At 40.2% G+C, this 21,132-nt stretch overlaps 1 protein-coding gene across 1 annotated transcript; it reads right to left on the minus strand.

Moving 5' to 3' along the window:
• Nucleotides 1-409: 409 nt before the first annotated feature.
• Nucleotides 410-17,948, minus strand: LOC117491548 (fatty acid 2-hydroxylase-like). Its single transcript, XM_034141594.1, has 7 exons — nt 17,916-17,948; nt 16,266-16,391; nt 10,353-10,495; nt 8,114-8,214; nt 7,733-7,905; nt 5,067-5,319; nt 410-2,870 (listed from the first exon to the last, which is right to left on the minus strand). The coding sequence occupies exons 1-7, from the start codon at nt 17,946-17,948 to the stop codon at nt 2,803-2,805; spliced, it is 897 nt and encodes a 298-aa protein (XP_033997485.1). The 3' UTR covers nt 410-2,802.
• Nucleotides 17,949-21,132: the final 3,184 nt, after the last annotated feature.

Here is a 21,132-nt window from a genome sequence, read left to right on the forward strand (position 1 = left end):
TTACTACACTCATATTCACTTATATTGATGTATGTTTATTCTCAACCTTGATTTTTGTATGCATACATTTCCTTATTTCCATATTTACTATGCATTTATTTAATTATTTGTTTTTGATTTCTATATTTTTTCCATCATTTATTTTAAATTGTTTTTAATGGACTTATTTTCTTCAGGCAGTATCATGCTCAAGTGTTGAAATGCTTTCATTCATTATTATTATTATGACCATAGTCAATGTTTTTACTAGTATCAACTGATACTTGCAGTAAATGTACATAAGAACATTTCATAAACTGAACGATAATGATGGAGCACTTTTGGGGTCATCATTTCAGCTATACTGTTAAAGTGCCTCTATAAATGTATAACTAAAAGAGATCAAACAAAAAGGACAAGACAGACTGACTTCAGAAATATACAGACATTTATTTACAAATACGTTTGCATTTGCATTGACATTTAAAATTCCAAAATAGAAGATATTAAAGTAAACAGATTTAGAAAATATTATTTTACGCTGCATAACTTAGCATAGGCAAAGTTTGTGCTGTTGTCTTTTCATCTGTATCATAAATATACATAAATAAGATCTGTGCGCACTTCAACAGGTGGAATGGTTTCACTTTGCCGAGCAGTCGTCACAATCAGTATGCTTCATCACACTCATCATCCTCATTATTATTATTCATCATTCTTTACCAACAGGAACAATCATTTTGGTTATTTTTGAAACATTTTTGTCATATATAGTTATTATACAAAAGACAGAATTCCTACTCCATGATACCTTAAACATTCATTATCATCTGCAGTGTGCGCAAATTAAGACAGAGAGTTATGGTTTTAAATAACCCGATATGCATGCTGCAGATAAAAGAACACAGCCATCTGCAGATGAGGATTAGGGCCACATGTGAAATTATTTCTGAGATCTGACCAAAAATGAAAAAAGAATTCTGAGTAAAAGGTCAGAATTCTGAGATTTTCATAAAGAAATATTATATTAAAATTAATATAAATTATATATATGATTTTTTCTCAATTTATATTGCCTTAATCCTCTTCCGTAGCCCTCTTTACATAAAGCCATAATTATTATTGCTGCTCTGAATTTAAGAAAAATAAGCTTTGCAATAAGGAATTATTTTACTGTTCAAAAATCTGTGAAATAGATTCGGCATTTTATTTTACATGTGTACATATACATATATATTATTTAAATCGGACCCTTTCTTCACACTAGAAAAGTAGATTAAAATGATTTTCTGCAGTTATATATTTTTACTGTGCTCTACCCATGTATGTCAATGTTTTTAATCACATTTGTTCTTCTTTAGTCATCAGTGATGTTGTCGAGTGTTTAGAAGAGACATTATGAGGATCCGCCAGTGACTGTAAGACCTCCTGCTGTCCAGTCAGATGTTCATCCATCGTCATCCTGCGGGGGTCTGCAGGGCAGCTAACGCAGGGGCTTTAAAGGGATGGAGTGAGACCTGAAGGTGGAGACTAAAAATAACCTTAAAAAGACCCAAGTTCTGCTTGTTGAAATTAAAAAAATAAATCCACCTTTGTCACCTAGCTAACACGGTGACCTTTGACCCCGAGATCCCGACAGCAGGAAGTCCAACAGGCTGGCCTCATGCCTCTCTGCCCCTCTGACACATTTTAACATCCTCTGACTACGTAAAGCTGGTGCAATTCTGTACAAAGCAAGTATTTTTTTTAACATTGTTGCGTAATCAATAATGACAAAACAGAAAGGAAACGGAGGGAATATTACAAAGGACTTGCAAAAATATATCTCCACAGCGGTGTCAGATATTAAGGACTCTGCTTTACATTAACGGTGCATTGCATGAGTGCCCTACAGTAGCATTTCACTTCTGCAGCTTTGGTTATAGTTAATAAATTAAGTCTAAACTGCCAAATTAAATCTGAAACCAAAAACAACATTGAGGAAAAGCATGTTGGGAGGAGCTTATGTTGACTGTTACAAACCTGCAGTCTAACAGAGTGATAGCAGCGAGGCTTTGCAGCTTAATGGCAGACAGAAAATAATGTAGAGGAGTATTTTTAGGCTGCAGATAGTGGGGAGGAAGGATTTGAATGTAAGTTCACCAGTCATTTAGTCCCTACACACATTTAATGTCATACCATTTCCCTTCTCCATCTTCCAAATTCACCAACCATCTATCACTTTTCCCTCTGTCCTCCTCTGAGGGACGTGTGTGTGCGCTTTGTGTGTGTGAACATTTTCACACAAATGGGTCCGCATTAATTTGTGTTATGCTGTTAGCGATGTTTTTTAGGAACCAGGAAGAGTGTGTTGGGAATATTTGTTTAGTTTCTTCAGTGTTTTCTAAAGCATTACAGGATGTAATTCCCTAAAAATTACATAGAAGCACACCGACGTGTGTCTTTTGATTTTTCGTGTGTTCCTCCCTTTTTAGCCATGGTATAACACCTAGCTGTACATAATTGTGAATGGCTATGTGGAGAAGAGCACAGCAGTAGTAGATGTTGGTTGGGTTATACAATAAATGGCACAGAAAGGAATGATAACCGTGCAGAAAGATTGCAGACTGGTCTTCACAAAGGTGTAGCAAAATGGAAACAAAAAGCAGGATGATATGTGATACAGTATGGATCTGTGGAGTAGTTGTGGAGACGCAGGAGTCCTCAGAAGAAGAACTTCCTCCTTGGTTCTGAAAAGTATGGGTGCAGAGATTGGACTAAGGCTGTATGTAGCATGGGGGCTGGGGCTAAGTCCTGTGGCCCTTCAGGAGAGCCCTTTCTCTGTTAGAATTTCTCATCGGGAATCAATGTGTTGAACGGGTGGTCCCAGAATGTGGAGGTGATTCCAAAACCTGGAAAGAGAAATGAAGATTATGGACTGCATTTATATAGCGCTTTTCAAGTCGTTGCAACCACTAAGTGCTGAGCATCCAGAGCTTGGAGAAGTACTCAGAGCTTGTACTTGAGTAAAAGTAGAAGTACCAGATTGTAGGAAAACAAGTTACAAGTAAAAGTCCTGCATTCAAAATGTTACTCAAGTAAAAGTACAGAAGTATTAGCATCAAAATATACTTAAAGTACCAAAAGTAAAAGTATTCATCGTGCAGATTGGTCCATTCCAGAATAATATATATGATATGTTTTATAATGATTGATCATTAAAGTGTTCTCAAAGCTGGTAAAGGTGCAGCTAGTTTGAATGACTTTGTATACTGCAGGGTAGCTTGTGAATTTACTCCAGGTGGAACTAAAGTCTGATTTAACACTTGATTATATTTCACATCATCATCATCATCATCATCATCATCATCATCATCATCATCATCATCATCATCATCATCATCATCATCATCATCATCATCATCATCATCAATCCAAATCTGTAAAGTAACTAAAGATATCAAATAAATGCAGTGGAGTAAAAGTACACTATTTACCTCTGAATTGTAGTGTGGTAGAAGAACATATATATATATATATATATATATATAGTATATATATTTTTGAATGTTATCCTTTTATTTCACATTAAATATGTTTATATACCAGTCAAGTCCCACTAACATATAAACTCCTCCTCCATGCCCTTCCCTCTCAGTGCCTCACAGATCTCCCCTGCCATACATCCCATCCCGTACTCTTCCATCCTCAGACTCTGGTCTACTTCCCATTCCCCCTTCACGCCTCTGCACTTTAGGGGACCGTACTTTCGGTGTCGCTGCCCCAACCCTCTGGAACTCCCTCCCTGCTGAAATCCGTAACGCCCCTTCTCTGGACATCTTCAATTCAACCCTGAGAACTCATCTGTTTAAGATAGCCTTCCAACCTTATTAATAATAATAATAATAGCTTAGATTTATATAGCGCCTTTCATGGGACCCAAGGTCGCTTTACAAAGAAAAACAGGAGTAAAAACAAACAAAAACAAACAAAAACAAACAAAAACAAAAGGCAGTCAGACACACAGTCAGACAGACAAAACAACAAATCAATTAGGGGCCGAAGGCCTTGGCAAACAGATGGGACTTGAGGGCCCTTTTGAAGGCGTCAAGCGTGGGTATGTTGCGGACATCCGCAGGGAGAGCATTCCAGAGGGTGGGGGCTGCCACTCTGCAAACCTTCTGGGACAGAGCCTTCAGTTTGGTGCGGGGGGTGGTAAGCAGGCCAGAGTCTGAAGACCGCAGGTTCCGGGGTGGGGCATGTGGGCGAAGGATGTCCGATAGGTACTGGGGGACATGGGCATGGAGGGACTTGTAGGTAAGGAGGAGGACTTTATAGGTTATGCAGGATTTGACCGGCAGCCAGTGGAGGTGGATGAGGGTGGGAGTGATGTGCTGCCACGGCTTCGTATGTGTGAGTACCCTAGCAGCACAGTTTTGAACATACTGGAGCCTGTCCAGGGGTTTTGTTGGGGACCCCAAACAGGACACCATTGCAGTAGTCCAAGCGGGAGGTGACAAAAGCGTGGACTAAGGTTTCTGCAACCGACTCCGAAAGTGACGGTCGGAGTCTGGCAATGTTCTTTAAATGGACATTTAGAAATGGAGATTTGGTGACAGACTTGATGTGGGAGTGGAAGGAAAGGGTGGAGTCAAAGATGACACCCAGGTTACGGACTTCAGGAGATGGGGAGATGGACCAGCCGTCAACCTCAAGGATGAAGTCACCAACCTTCTGGAGCAGCGCCTTGGGGGCCATAACCATGAGCTCTGTTTTCCTTAGTTACTCATCCCCTGCCCTCACAAACACTGTCGCACATCGCCTAATATGCCTTCTGTGTTCTGGCCCAGATTGTGCTTTATGTTCCCTCTGTAAAAGTGACCTTGTGTTTATGAAATGCACTATATGAAATAAGTAATTATTAATAATATCAATCTTTTTACTTTATCATTTATTTGGATTGTGATTCCATTGAGAGCAATTTGGACTTCAGTAGCTTGCCCAAGGACACAATGACATCTTTACTGAGGAGACTGGGGTTGGAACTACTGACCGACTAATTAATGGATGACCCTATCTTGTAATACCCTCTGGTTTCAGGTGCTCACCTGCTTTCTGGTGCTCAAAGTGGTGTTTGACGTGGTAGGCCTTCAGGCCGTACATATAGGAGCCCTTCTTTGGCGACCCGTAGTGAAGGTAGTAGTGGATCATATCGTACACCACGTAGCCGCACAGTCCTCCTACAAACACGGAGGTCCCCAGGATCTGCGGGAGCGTGCTGAGGAGGATTAGATAGAAGCCTCCCACCACTAAGGAGGCCAGGCCGGGGGGGAAGACCAGCCGAGCGCCGTCGAACGGAGACTGTGGAGACAGATATTATGCAGTGAAAGTCAGCCCATTTTTCAATAAAGATGATGCTGAAAAAACTCATTCATGTGTTCATTTTAAGTAGGATGGACTATTGTAAAGCTTTTTTTACAGGTCTACCAAAACAGTCAATCTAAAAACTCCAGCTAATTCAGCACCACCTGTGTCATCCACAGGCACAATTGGACTTCAACACCCATGCAGCTGACATTGTACACGATAGTTGTTGTCAAATGAATACACTCAACATGTGCACTTTTTGAACAAAAGCTAGATGGCCGAGAAAGCTAAATGTTGATAAGACTGAGGTAATAACTATTGTTTATCGTACAGAGATGGACAACCACATTATAGCCCAAAAACAAAAAATCTTGGTGTCATCTCTGATAACAACCGCAGTCCCAGTCAAGCCCGAGCCTGTTTTTCAGGCCTCAGGCTCGAAAATGACATTCCCAGAACAAATGACTATACTTTCACTTCTAAAAGGATTAAATTAATACTCTTTTTTCTCAAAGTAATGATAAACCTGTGAGTTGGATGTAGAAAAGTCAGAATCAATATAGATGTTTTTATTTTAAAGAAAATTCAGATTGAACATAGTAAAACATTTTTAAATTATAGTGTCCGTCCAAAGAAAAAACATTACTTATAGTGAAAACCACCCTTGAATGATGGGATAGTAGACTCCACACTATAACATATAATAAGTACCCTGTATCAAGATTGATGCAAACCAAGTGACATTTGACCTTTTTAGAGAGATTTAGAAAAAAAAAACACTTCTGGGGTCATTTGGGTGCATTTTCCATATCTCTGGCCCCCGTCGGTCGATTTTGATGATTGACACCTCTTTTTAACCGTTAGAGCCAATAGAATCAAGGGGAAGTTCCTAAAAATCCATCTAAACATTACCCATTGGTGAATGAGTGATGCGTAGCCAGAATGCCCCGGAACCGGAAGCTGTCATACACTCTAGTAGCTATCGTAGCAGCTAATATGAAATCTCCATTATTGACATAAAAATGGAATGATGGATTATCAGTAATCATTTCAAAGTGACACAGACACATTGTATTAACCTATGGATTAACCTTCAGCCGCGTTTTTATCGTTTTAATGCCATTGAACACAACTTTTGATCAGAACACAGCAACGGTAAGACTTCTTTTCCGATTTGGTCCCGTAAAGCTAATCTTTTTGTTATTGTTTGTTGTCATTTTGCCGCGAGTTCTGATCGCTCAGTGATGATACTTATATGTATGGAATCTGTGGAATCTCAGCTTTCTAATCAATATCTTGTTTGTGCAGATCCGATAAGTAATAAGGGTATTTTAACGTGAGTTCTGTGCTAAGTGTGTTAGCATTTTTTCGCTCAGGGCTAATTCAGAGCCTTTGTTATTACCCTTATGTTTCGTTTTGCTAAAGATTGTTAATATTGTCTGATAGCTGAGTTTCTTCCCGTTAAGTGGATATGACACATTCATAGTTTACTAAATGTTAAGAAGCCCTCAGACGCTGTTTCTTGCAAGATGTTGCGTTTTGCCCCCGCCCGCGGGGCCGTGGGGTTTAACTGGTTAATTAAACATTAACCAGCCATGGTAATAAAGTTGTGCAATCTCGTTTCCTACAGCGCTAGTGGCTCCCATTAAGATTATTACAGATGTCTTATTCTAAAATTGCAGCTGCTAGCTTACCCAAACTATTTTTAAAAGTATTTAACGCAATTTTTGCTTCTCTTTTTTCAAACCCGGTAAACTTTTGAATTGATTTAAGATATTATTGATAACTTTTAAGGCCGGCAGCTACACCTCAGATCTCGGCAAGGTCCTCAGCTACCAATTCTGCGATCTACGCTGAGGATTGGGTGCTTTCAATCTTATTTAAATCCGGATTATCCGGAAAATAGATTTCATTATTGTTTGTCTGCCATTTATTGTTGACTTCAAAGGACTTTGAAACTTTGTGTTTTTGCTATATAAATAAAGTTTATTACTGCTATTTGTTTTTCAGCTTTACAAAAGCACAAAAGAAAGTTTGTTTTAAGAGAATCATAAACGACAAATGGCCAATTTAACTACTGATAACAATACATGCGCACTCAGATCAAACATTTCAAAGTAAAATTGAAACTACTCTATGGGGATTGGGAAACAGTTGTCAGTCACAGAAACAGAAAAAGATATTCCTTTATTGTGCCATAAAGTACTAAATGTTGATTAATGATTAAACCAGTTTCATGCTCATGAGATCAGCCCGTCCCTGTGTGTGTGTGTGTGTGTGTGTGTGTGTGTGTGTGTGTGTGTGTGTGTGTGTGTGTGTGTGTGTGTGTGTGTGTGTGTGTGTGTGTGGTGTGTGTGTGTGTGGTGTGTGTGTGTGTGTGTGTGTGTGTGTGTGTGTGTGTGTGTACCTTGTGGTGCTGTCCGTGCAGGAGGAAGTGTATCGTGATGAGGTAGTAGTTATGGGCCGGGGGTTTCATGTGGAAGACGAAGCGATGGATGCAGTACTCGATGAACGACCACAAGAACCAGCCCATCAGAAAGAGCAGGGGGAACAAGTACTTATGGATCGGGATAGAGAAGTCTGGGAAACACACACACAAATGACTTAGATTAATACACACCTTAACTGGACAGAAACAATTATGACAAGATATTTTTAATATATGTGTTTATTGTGTGTGTGTGTGTGTGTGTGTGTGTGTGTATGTGTATGTGTATGTGTATGTGTATGTGTATGTGTATGTGTATGTGTGTGTGTGTGTGTGTGTGTGTGTGTGTGTGTGTGTTACCTGAAGTGAGTTCTAGCCTGGTGGAGCCCTTTGCCAGCGTGGTGTAGCAGTACCAACTGTAATAAAACACAATAGGAAGCCACACCACTGGAACCCAATACCTGCAACAAAAGAGCATTTAGCATAATGGTCACACTTTTATTATTTTCCTCATGTTTGTTTTATATATCATAGCACACTGAGTGTGGTGCGGCCTCAGAGGAGCAGGAACCTTCATCTTAAAATACTTAATGGGTTAGTTAAAAAGCTGCTTAAATGATTGTGTAGAACACTATGAAAGGGATTTGGAGTGCAACAGTTCATTGCTGTCAGGGTTCAAATATGTTTAGGAATCATTGACTACAACTGTTTCTTTATGGTACAATGTTCAAAACCTTTTTTTGTTTTGTTGGACATCCCCCAACAGCCAATTGAGATGGCATCCCTTCATTATGATACAAATTGCTAACCCTATATAGGAGTGGACTTGTCATGGGGATATAGGGGTTTTGTGGTTAATGTTTAGGTATTTGCTTAATTTTGTTCCAATAGGTTTGGCCTAATGTGCCACCGTAGACACTTTGAGTGAACAAGACTGGACATTTCACAATTTATTCCGCACTTTTAGCTTTGTATTTTCACTTAGAAACTATTTTTAATAAACTCTCAATCCCAGCATGCAATGCTATACTGACTCAGATTAGAGGTAGGCAACGGTGAATAAACTAAGGTTCAGCGTCACACCGTTTGAGGATTTTTCCGGATAAACTGAGGATCTTGGGACCTTTCCACGTACCAACAAGTGTCCTACTATAAGTCCCCTGCAGCAACACTTCAATCGCCATTATTGCATCACAACGTATCGCTTGGGTTTTTGAATCTCCAAGAAACATTCTGAAAATGTTTTCAGGATGTTATTCTTTTTTCAGAAAACGTTCCTGTGATGGCAAATATTAACACGGTCATGGTCAACGTCAGATTTATTTCTAGAGCGCTTTAAAAAACAAACTTGTTGCATTTGTTTGAAAGGGATGTTTTAAAAAAAATCTGATGTCACCATATTTTCCTTTTGAAAAAAACAAACAAGCACGTAATTCATGATAAGCTGTAAGCAGATATTGCATGTTTGCGGTGGCATGTGTGAGTTCCCAGCTAGAAATGTTTGTTACCATTCATTGTTCTAGGAATGTTTTCAGCGCAACGTTTTATTTTGGTTCCCAGAATGTTCTTCTGAAAGGTAGGATAACGTTATTTAAAAACATTCTTGAAATGTTTGGTGATAACCTTCTTAAGATGTTTTTGATAACCTTAAGATGTTTTTGATAACCTTCTTAAGATCTTTTTGATAACATTGTTAGAACATTATGCCCTACTGTTCTTAAAACGTTTTCAGCGGGACGTTTTATTTTGGTTCCCAGAATGTTCTTCTGAAAGGTAGGATAACGTTCTCTAAAAACATTCTTAACATTTTTGGTGATAACTTTCTTAAGATGTATGAGCGCATTGAGACAATGAATAGGACGTATAAAAACGAATTTGCATGCCAATATTCACTCACATGCACTTATAATCACACTAAGGTATGTAGGCCCACAGTATTCATAATATCATATGTGTAAAATATCAGAAAATAATCACACTTTTTTTCTGACTATATAGGTTGTGTCTCGTATGTAGGTTCTAACTGTTAGATAAGCTATCTGGCCGTGTGTGGTTTGTGAGGGCTGCGTATAAACAGTGTCCGCTGTTTATGCATATTGGATAAAATCGTTATTGCACCCTTTAGATTTGAGACCGACAGACATATAGAAGAACGGACCGACTGTCACTGCCCGTCCCTGAAACCCCTGTTAGTGTTTTTATGTGTTTGTTTCTACTGTGTGTCTCTCTCTCTCTCCTCCCCCCCCCCCTTTTAAAAACATTTTAAGAAGGTTATCAAAAACATCTTAAGAAAGTAATCACCATACCTTTTAAGAATGTCTTTAGAGAACGTTATCCTACCTTTCAGAAGAATATTCTGGGAACCAAAAGAAAACTTCCCGCTGAAAACATTCCTAGAACAGTGAATGGTAACATTCTCAGAATGTTTTTAGAACCAAAAATGTCTAGCTGGGAGGTCTGTCTCAGTGGACCGAGCTCAAGCACATGGCCTTTGTGCGAGTTTACTTTTTGAGCGTTGTGATTGGAATTTGTTGTGAGTGGTTGTTAACTGTTGGAAACATGATTTACAGGTGGGTGGGGACAGTTGGTGGTCTCTTACCATGAGGTCTTGGTGCTGGCCTCCAGTAAGGGGTTTCCAAACAGTCTGATGGGTCTGTCGACTGGCTGGTGGACCCACGCATCGTATTTCTCTCCCAGGTGGCCCACCTGCCATGCCAGGGGCTTCCGCCAGTCTACCAAATCCTGTTGAGATACAACCAATGAGGAATGAGTCAAACATATTCTATACACATAAATATGGCTGTGCTGGAGAAAGTACCAAGAACAGTTATCACAGAAACGTGGTTGTCTCAAGCAGGTGGCAGCAGAGAGTTACAAACTGAGACTTAACAAACCAGGAAGTGACTGCCTGGATGTTTGTATTGTGTTTGTGCTAGAAAATATAAAACATTTTAAGTCAAAGACCATCGGATTAGATACTATTATAAGCGCTTTACAAGCTCCTCATGCCTAAAGCTAGGGCTTGCACAATTAATCTACTGTAAATGTAAATATATACAATATTATTATACAATACAATATTTGAGATTAAGTATTGTGGAGCTGCAGACATATCCCCACCTACTAATAGTATTCTACAGTTCCTCTACTACTGATTATTTAATTTCATCATAATGAGAATAATGCTGTGAAAATGATCCATCCTTCCTACATTTTTGTTTTCATATTAGTCAAAACTATTTAAAATAGTTTTTTTCAAATTGAGTATCCCTTCCTACGTGAGACACGCATACAGAAAGTGGGTTGTTCAGTCAAGTATCACACTGATCTGTGACTATAAAACCTATAAACCCCTGAGCACATCGGTATCAGGCACGGACTGACACAGTGACCTCAGGTTGTTTATCTTGTCCCACACTGATTCAAATAAACGACCTTTTTACCACCTAGGTGATACGCGTTTATCACCTTCTCTCGTTTAAACACAGAGAAATCTGATGATCCTCAGCAGTAACTCTACCACACAATGAGCAGTCCCTCTGTCTGACATCTCCTTTTCTATTTAAACACATCCAGTCAAACTGACTGTTCACCATGCCGTGGCACTCCTGCTGACAGTGACTGCTCAGCTTCCTGTCATATCACTGTCGGGTTTACAACTTATCAACATCAGGTTATTGCCTCGTAACGCCCTGCTCTGTCTTTTATTACCTCCGTTCACTCAGGACAAAGTGATGAACAGAGAGTGTGGTTGTCCTGGTTGAACTGATAGTAGGTAATGCTGGGCACAACATGTACACGGCTACAACTAAATAAAACAGTGTGAAGAAGAAAAATTGTAAATTGACTGCATTTCTACAGTGCTTTTCCCCCGATTTACATATTCAAGTCAGCTTTCACCCATTCACACAGAGGCAGAGGCTGCCATAGAAAGTGCCACCTGCTCAGGGATCAATTAGGGTTAAGTAACTTGCCCGAGGACACATCAAAATGTTGACTGCAGGGGCTGGGGTCCGCTGACCTACGGTTGGAGGATGACCATCAACCCCCTGAGCCACAGATGCGCACGTAAAAGCATGACATGGAAAGAAAAATGGGTAAAAATACTTTAAAGGGGCCCTATTATGCTTTTTTGGAGATTCCCCTTCCCTGTAGTGTGTTATATAGGTTTTTGAGCATGTCAAATCCCAAAGTTCCCTCTAGAGGGAGTTTCTCTCCCACACACTCCCCCCCCTGCTTGAAATGCCTTAATTGGACTCCCTTGTTTACTTCAGTAACATAGTGAAATCTCGTGCTTCTATTGGCTAGCACTCCAACACATTGTATGTGATAGGCTTAGTGGTGGAATATTTTAGACACATCTCTAAGCAGTTGACCACCATCACAACAGAGCCGGCCAGCTAACCAATCAGAGCAGACTGGGCTCTGGTTTCAGACAGAGGGTGAAAAGAGGTGCTGCAGCACAGGCAGTATGAGAAAAAGAAAGACCTTTTAAAACATTAAAGCATGGAGACATGTCATAGTATTGGCACAAAATACAAATATGAGCATAATATGTCCTCTTTAAAGCTTGCTGATAACTGGCCAACTCTGATATCCATATTCAAGTCTGTAATCCATGTCAGATTGAGACAAAACTGTAATTTCTACCAGATATAAGGTCTTGTATATAAAAAAATAGATGAAAGATTCCCTGTCATATGGTAAAGATAAGCACACTTGTGACAGGTATAGTTGCTTTCCACAAATGAGTGATGATACTTTGAAATGCAGTGGTAGAAGTTATTTCATTACACTGTTATCGGATACTTAAAGGTGTCCTATCGTGCAAAATGCACTTTTTGATGTCTTTTATACATAAATGTGTCCCCGGTGTCCGAAAATACAACCCTCTCTCTTTTCCTCCGTACCCAAATCTCTAAAAACGGGGGTACAACGGAGCTAATCCTGATTGCGTCCGATATGACGTAATATCGGAAATGTGGGCTTGCTTTACACCCACGGCCCTATCAGAAACGTCGCTATCAGAAACAATGCCCGACTGTTTTGGACGTAATATGGTCTTTGTTTACAGTAGCAAGCATCGCTAACGTATGTGTAAAAAAGCAGGAAATAAAAAAAGGAACTCACCTTCTAGTAAACCCGCAAGATGAGCTCCATACTGTTTCAGAAATAATCCTTGAAGTGGTTTGGAACATGATATGGCCTTTAATCACGGCAGCATTTAGTTGTATCTGAGCAGAGCAGACAGCCTGCTCGTCACAGAACTCACAGTGTGCCAGCTGCTCAAAAGGGGGCGGGGCCAGCAGAGAATCAGCCATTCTCTAACAGGGCTGAAATAGAGGCCGTGTCTCAATTCAGGGGCTGCACCCTTCGGAGTACGCAGCCTACGCGGTCCACGGAGGACCCAGCCCACGTAGACCGGGTAGGCTGGACCGAGCGGCCTACGAAATGAGACGGTCTAACCTACGGAGCGCTTCGTATTTACGTCACGTGATACGCATACTTGCCAACGCGGGAGACTCCCGATTTCATAGCCCTCTCCCGGTTTCCTCCCGGGGTCATATTTCTCCCGCATTTCTCCCGATTTCTGACAAAATCAGATTTACCCTGGACTGTTTCCACTCGGACAGCTACACCATTGTTTGGTTTCCATGGTAGCGCGTCTCTTTAGTAGCGCGCGCAACTGAAAGTCTGAGAGGGTGAGGAAGATAGTCACAGAAAACTGAACAAGAATCGACAACTCCACCCTCTGCTCACTCCTTTCCTGGATACAGGTCCAGCCCACACATATGCTCAATGGTGCTACAGGTATTGCACTTACAACTACAATAAGCATGTTAATGTTAATCTAAAACAGCTCCGGCGATCAGTGAAAAAGAGTTCTCCATCACACTGACCGCAAGCAACCCGCTGAGGGAGGGGCTCACACACCAACACCTCCTGGAGTCTGTGTGTGTGTGTGTCAGGGTCTGTGTGACCCAACCTAGGGCCCTACTCCATCAATAACGAAATGGCTTCATCTTCTGGAGCGGAGTGCACACACACACACACACACACACACACACACACACACACACACACACACACACACACACACACACACACACACACACACACACACACACACACACACACACACACACACACACACACACACACACACACACACACACACACACACACACACACACACACACACACACACACACACACACACACACACACACACACACACACACACACACACACACACACACACACACACCACACACACACACACACACACACACACACACACACACACACACACACACACACACACACACACACACACACACACACACACACACACACACACACACACACACACACACACACACACACACACACACACAGGTGAGTAACTAAATAATGTGGGACTCCTGCTTTAACAGTTTCTCCCTGCACTGTGTGTACACAAAGTACACTGTGTCCACAATACAAAGCTATAAAACAAGTTTAAAGTTAACAAGGCGGCAACTTCAGTGAATGTTTTTACCTTTTAAAGTTAAACCTACTTTTACTATATTGTAGTTTTGCCACATGTCCAAAAATCTGGTGTTTGTTCTGACGTAAAATAATATATAACTATTACATCATACCTTGTATCTTGCACTGGTAAAGCCTGGGAATAGCCAACAATTATACTGTGTCGCTATTGTACATGACAATAAAACCTGTGAATCTTTAACTATACACACACACACACACACACACACACACACACACACACACACACACACACACACACACACACACACCTACACTCAAATCAAATAATGTTTATGAGAGACTTTTTAATGTTGTGCAGTAGCTCTGTTTTGGTCCTGTTTTCCAGTGTACCACTCAGTATAACACATGACACGCCTGTTTATGTGGCACATGGGTTTGGTTATTGAAATCATACCACAATAGAGCTCTCTGATGGGTGTGTTCGAAGCACATGATTTATTTTACATGGCACCTAAACACTCAAACTGGTACTACTAACTCGTCAATGATTTTTAGAAGAATAGATTGGGAGTAGCTTTACGGATAGAAACACTGTGGAGTGTGATGTGGCCAAGGCGAGGTTTACTATGTGAACAGTGACGTGTTTTACTCATTACATTGATGCTTGGCAACAGAGATAGCTAGATGGACTGGTTGAATGTGCCATCACTATGTGCTTTGTGAGGAGCTGGTATGCTGATACAGCTGAAGACTAGAAAAACATTCTTTGTCAAACTGCTCCATCACATGAGCATGATTTAACCCTCCTGTTATCCTCAGATTTACTTTACACCCTTTATCCTCTGGGGTCAATTTGACCCCGGTAGTTTAAAACTCAAGACAATGATCATATTCCAAATTATAACCAACATGTATGTCTCTGGTGCTTTAGGTATCTTAGTTGACTGCCTAAATAACCATTTAAATAAAAACATTACCCCAACCTCCCCCCCACAGACCCCTTTATACATCCAGAATTCCTATTATGTGACAATCGAAAAATATATAAATCACCATAAAATCTCACTGACTGAAATAAAATGTTAAAGTTAGATATGTTTGATGGTGTTAAAGGACCAATAACTAAAGCAGAGGGTAGTTTTTTTTACAATGATACATTTGCATGTAATAGTCACCTTGATATCATCCTACACAATCAACACAAATATGTGTAAAATATTGAAATCTTTATATGTTTTATACTACTAAAACAGCCTGGGGTCAAATTGACCCCAAGGAACACCGATGCGTACAAAGTGTGTACAGGACATTTAAAAAAGATCTTCATGTTCATTTTATGTTTACCCATTAGTTCTCACTAAATTAGGAAGAGTCATGAAATACTAAGCAAAAAAAATAATGTGAACCATTTTTTTAGATACGTTAAACATTGAATGGGGTCAAATTGACCCCAAGGATAACAGGAGGGTTAAAAAGCATCATCATGTGATATCTGAACGAACAAACATATGTTTGTTTCTTACTGAGATTCCGACAAAATAACTTCTTGCAGATTAAAAAAATAAAGAGAAACCTAATCCAATTATAAAAGTTACTTAATAAATTAGTATACTTGGAGTTAACTCAATTTAAAATGTCAACTACAGACAAGAAATAAGATAATAATTTTTTCCAAGTATTCCAAGTATTCTGTTACTACCAGCCTGTGTGCGGTTCTACATGCTGTTGTCTCGCAGTGTGAGAACTCCAGGGTCTACTCACAAACAGGCCAGTCGGATGAAAGGAGGCAGGGTGAATAACCTGAAGACTGTTCACCTTTATTCTACCCCCCATCAACAGCGCATACACACTGCTCGATCTATTCTATGTTATTTGGTCGCTCTCATTCCAGTCCAGAGTATGCCATTACAGATCAGCTCAGCAAACACACACATACAAGAGATAATGTATGTAGGAATACACACTTTCTCCATGTGATCTTACACCAAGTCTCTCACAGAAACACACACACACACACCTTGTCCATGTCCACAGTGCTGCAGCGGTTGTACGCGTCATTCTCGTCCTCCTCTTTTTGTTCTGTCGTCTTTTCTGAAGTTTTTTCTTCTGTCTGCTCGCTGGCCTTCCTCCTCTCTCTCAGATTCTGAAGAAAAACAGGACAAAAAAATAACGTCAACAACAGGTACAGGTAGACAGGTGTTTGAATTGGCAGTCATTGAGAGAGTCATCATAGACGAATAAAAAAACGTTGAAATAGGGCCCATCAAATACTGTGTGGTCAAGATGCACAAACACTTGTTGCACGTAAAAAATAAACAATGTGAACATTGGCATGTACATTTATCTTTCTGACCTGATGATCAAAGTAGCTCAGGTGTTGGACATCCTGCTACTTTCACATCTCTGTTGAGTCGTGCATTTGTGCAGTACTAATTGGGCAATCTCAAAATGATATCAGAATCAGAATACTGGAATTGGGTTTTGTGTCAGTTTTAGAATGAAATAAATAATAATATTAAATAGAATAAAACATATTCATATAAAACAAGAGTCGGCAACAAAAATATAAAATAAATAAAGATAAGCAGTCAAATTCAAATATAAAATAAAATAAAATAAAAATATTTATAAAAACATGAAGTTGAAATAGGAACATGCAATGAATATATATTTAAAAAAAATCAAAGACATTAACCTAAAAAAAATAAGCTTAAAGGTGGGGTAGGTAAGTTTGAGAAACCGGCTCGAGATACACTTTTTGTTATATTCCATGGAATGCTCTTAACATCCCGATAGCAATGAATATCTTAAGTGCTTTGACAAAAAACCCATAAAGAAATGTCATCTGTGGAAGCCGTAATACTGTAAAAAGCACGACCAATCATTTTAGCCGGCCCGGCTAAAATAACTGGATGGCCTACCTGCCTGTCAGCCTTCCATCTGAGCACAAACTTATCTCGTGCCCTCATTGGTCATGTGCGCGTTCGTGTGTGTTGGAGGAGGGGCTCTGTAAGGAAGTGGCAGATTTTTTCCGGTTGTGTATTTTCAAATTCTAGCAATCTCGAGCTGGTTTCTCTAAAATTACCTACCCCACCTTTAAGTAAAATGTCAAATAAAAGATAAAATAAAATAGCGAAAAATATATTTATATATAAATGAAGTTAAAGTAAAATTGTGAACATTGTACAACAATATATTAAATGGATATTACAATAAAGACAGTGGTGTATCAGTATTAATAAGATATTCCTGTATTGCCCTGTTAAAAAGCGCAATTTGGCTAATGATAGTGAAGTAAGTCCACAGGCCATTAGTTAAACATTCACAGTGTGTCATTCATTGGGTGGGAGAGATGGGAGGCAGGTAAAGACAAAGTTAAGGAGCTAAATGCAGGAGAGCTTTTCCAATACCCTGGAACGGGAGATTAGTTGGGTGGAGTTATAGGATGCGGTCGAAACTCCAGATTAATTAAAAAAAAGATGATGACTCATTTAACTGCTAATAACCTATATAAAACTATTAGTACAGGGTCGTGTGATAATTGACTTTGGGCAAGTGGATTTCTGACCAACTCCCAACCTACTCAGAGTGAACCTGGTGTGTGTTTTGTGGGGTGAGTCACACGGTCCATTTTGGGGCTGCTCTTTGCTCTACTCTGGGATGTTACAGCCTCATCACCATACTTAATGGTTATGACCATGTGACATAACAATAAACATTTATAATGTTCAGTTTCTGAACATCTGATCTCACGAACACATGGTCAACATTTCCACAGATACAGATACAACACACTAGGCATTGATCACTGATTGACATGATGTCTGCCTTTAGAGCTAGGGGAGGCAATCTCTCCAAATGTTCTTTTATATACATTTGTTGAGAAAATAACCAAAACTCGTATTTGTACTCGTGAAGACAGAAGTTAGTCCCTCCAATAATTGTATTCGTCCTGAATGATAGATTCAGGGACGCTTGGAGCTAGTGCTGCTAGCTTATTTAATCGGAAAATGGTTTGCAACAGTGGGCTGGGTTTTTATCTGTAAGATGAATCAAAACCTACTTTATTTCAAGTACAGACAAGAGATTCATATAGGACAAGACAGTATGATGAGATGAAAATACCAGCTTCGCCGCAAAAAATAAATAAATCCTAATATATAATAGGATCCCAACAATTCAAATAACAAAGTCAACAGTCCAATACACCCAATAACCACAAACACTCACATGACACGCAGAGCATCTTTTAGTTCCATTTAATTCCACTATTTGTTGGAGCTCACTTTCACTCTTGCCACCCAACCTAGCTTTAGTGACTCTGCAGCATTGATTTTAAAATGTGAGTTACAGTAATATGAAAAATAGTAGGAAAATCCAACCTTTCTATAACACATCCAAATCACACAATCACACCACAAATGACAGATACGCATGGTCCGCACTATAACCGTATAATCCTTTTTAGAATTTGGGCTGCAGTTGGAAATAAGACCACATGTGCCATGATGTAACAGTTAAAGCTCCCATGTCATGCTTTTCCGGTTATTACCCGTCCCCTTGTGTGTTATGAAGGTTTTTATGCATGTAAACGGTGTGCAGAGTCAAAACCCTCAAAGTACACCCTGTAGCGAGTAAAACTCTAACACAGAAAATACCTCCCCAAAACGCCTCGTTGGAGATACGTCACTGCCCATTTGAGTCTTCCATTTAGTTCCGGGTACCGCCTGATGTCATGCGGTACCCGGAACGAAATGGACCAATCCCGAAGAGCTATGGCCACACCAGCAGCGGCGTGTTCCTCTTCCAGAGGTTCGAAGAACCGGCATTTCACAGACGAAAGCTTCCAAAACATTGCCCAGTTTGAGGCCGGATATGCACAGCTTGTTTGGACCGTTTGGAGCAGGGGAAGATCTGGGTATACAACCTGTAAGTTTGCATTGTTATTTGTGTATTTATCAAACAAGACTGTTTAAATGTGTAAACTGTGTTGGACTGCTAAGCCATTGACACAGTGCTAACTAAGTTGCTAGAGTTTCCATATATCAACTCTAATATCAGCAGATGGCCTTGCATACATGTATCTCATAGCAGGAGAATGTCTGCATTCACACACAAAATACCTATTGACAGTATACTCCGGGTGATTTGCCGGTCAGTCGCGAAACGTAATTACATTATAGCTGGCGTAGCGATCTAACACACGGAGCTAGAGCTAGTTTCGGTCAGAAAAACATTTTTGTGATGCTACGTTGCTAGCGTTTAAATATATCAACTACAATGTCAGCAGATGGCCTTACATGTTTGTCATGGCAGGAGAATGTCTGCAGTCACACACACGGAATACTCATACAGTATACTGTACTGTGATTTACCGTACATTGTGACCGTACATATACTGCATGTAGCTAACGAGGCTAGCTGTATGCTAGCGCAAAACAATGTATTCATGCAAGTTACATTGTATGACCGAACGTAGCAGAATACCCGTATACGATTGCAATTATAAACACGTTATTGCTAGCCTAATATGAACCACTAGCTTTTGTTCATAGTAGTTTTATTACACTGCATTATAGTTGCCTTTCCTCCAAGCTAACGTTCATATCGTGTTAGCTACCAAGGTAAACAAAGCTAGGTTAGCATATTAGCAGGCAAGCTGTTCATTACACAACTACTACTAACGAATCTAAAACAACTAAGTTTCTCTAATATTTTGTGATTTGCATTTGATTTCGTCCAGCCAGATCCTGGCGGACAATCCATGACGGGGAAGGGATTCTACTACTACTGAGGGTGCTAAAAGGCACCGCACCGACTGTGCGCAGGCAAGATGCGAGGAGGAGGAATGGATGATATACCGTGTATATATGTATATTTATGTTCATTTTGTACATTTCTAAAAATAAAGTTTAATGGAAATACTTAGTAGGCCTATCCTTTCTTCCCTGAATTCATATATAGCAAACCATGATTTGATTTCTCATCAAACAGTAGTAGTTTATAACGGGTAAAAATAACTTACTCTTTGTTATGAGAGTAGCTCGTAGGCCACAACGGAAAGACAAGGAGACATACACGAGTTTACAAAACCACGGCACATTTATTGTAGTAAATGCAGAGACAGGTGGTCGAGGGGAGAGGGGAGAGGGTCGCTCAGTTCGTCCTTCTGCAGCCGCTTTGGAGAGAGACTCCGGGCCGCTGGGATTAATAGCACCGGCTACGGAGGTGTCCGTGATCGCGCTGATTACCCTCTTCAGCTCCACCCCACCGTAAGACAAAGGCCCTGAGGCCGTCACACTCTTCTATAACAACAGTTAAAAATATATATGTATATAAAATATACCGCTGTACCGACGCCATGATAAGACTGATGTTACGCTGAGAGCAGCCGGGAAAAGCACTGACATGGGCGCAGCCTCTCTGGTGGTTGACTAATCAGAACGAGTGGCCGAGCTGACCAATCGGAGCACACTAGGCTCACAGGGAGGGGGGGGCAAGAGCTCCAACGAGTCGTTTAGTGGAGAAAGTGAATACTGCTGAATACACATGCTTGACAGAGATGCTGTATGCGAAACCAATGTGAGTTTGGAAAATTGCACAGTATAAATCTATTTTAGTATACCTCAACAATGTAATTATGATCAGTGGAAATGGCCATGACATGGGCCCTTTAAAGAACAATGTGCCTACCATCATATATGCCACATTTAGATTTTTCCTAATCAAATAGAACCGAAACAAGGGTTTTATGGCCTTGTTTGACTGAAACAACAGTGGCTTTACACAGTCACTTACTGTGACAACTCTCCATTTGCCTCACACACACTTCTGTGGGTGTATTTGGGCACAGCATTATACATCTCCAGCTGTTGATGCAAAAT

The sequence above is a fragment of the Trematomus bernacchii genome, unplaced genomic scaffold, assembly GCF_902827165.1.
Source record: "Trematomus bernacchii unplaced genomic scaffold, fTreBer1.1, whole genome shotgun sequence".
NCBI classification, from domain to species: Eukaryota; Metazoa; Chordata; class Actinopteri; order Perciformes; family Nototheniidae; genus Trematomus; species Trematomus bernacchii.

Excerpts from the sequence above, each read along its gene's own strand:
- LOC117491548 (XM_034141594.1), bottom strand. The coding sequence starts at position 17,948 with ATGGTCATAACCATTAAGTATGGTGATGAGGCT. Across the intron at positions 7,906-8,113 it reads CAGGCTAGAACTCACTTCAG|ACTTCTCTATCCCGATCCAT; the intron begins GTAACACACACA and ends TGTGTTTCCCAG. Across the intron at positions 2,871-5,066 it reads CTTTGAGCACCAGAAAGCAG|GTTTTGGAATCACCTCCACA; the intron begins GTGAGCACCTGA and ends TTCTCTTTCCAG.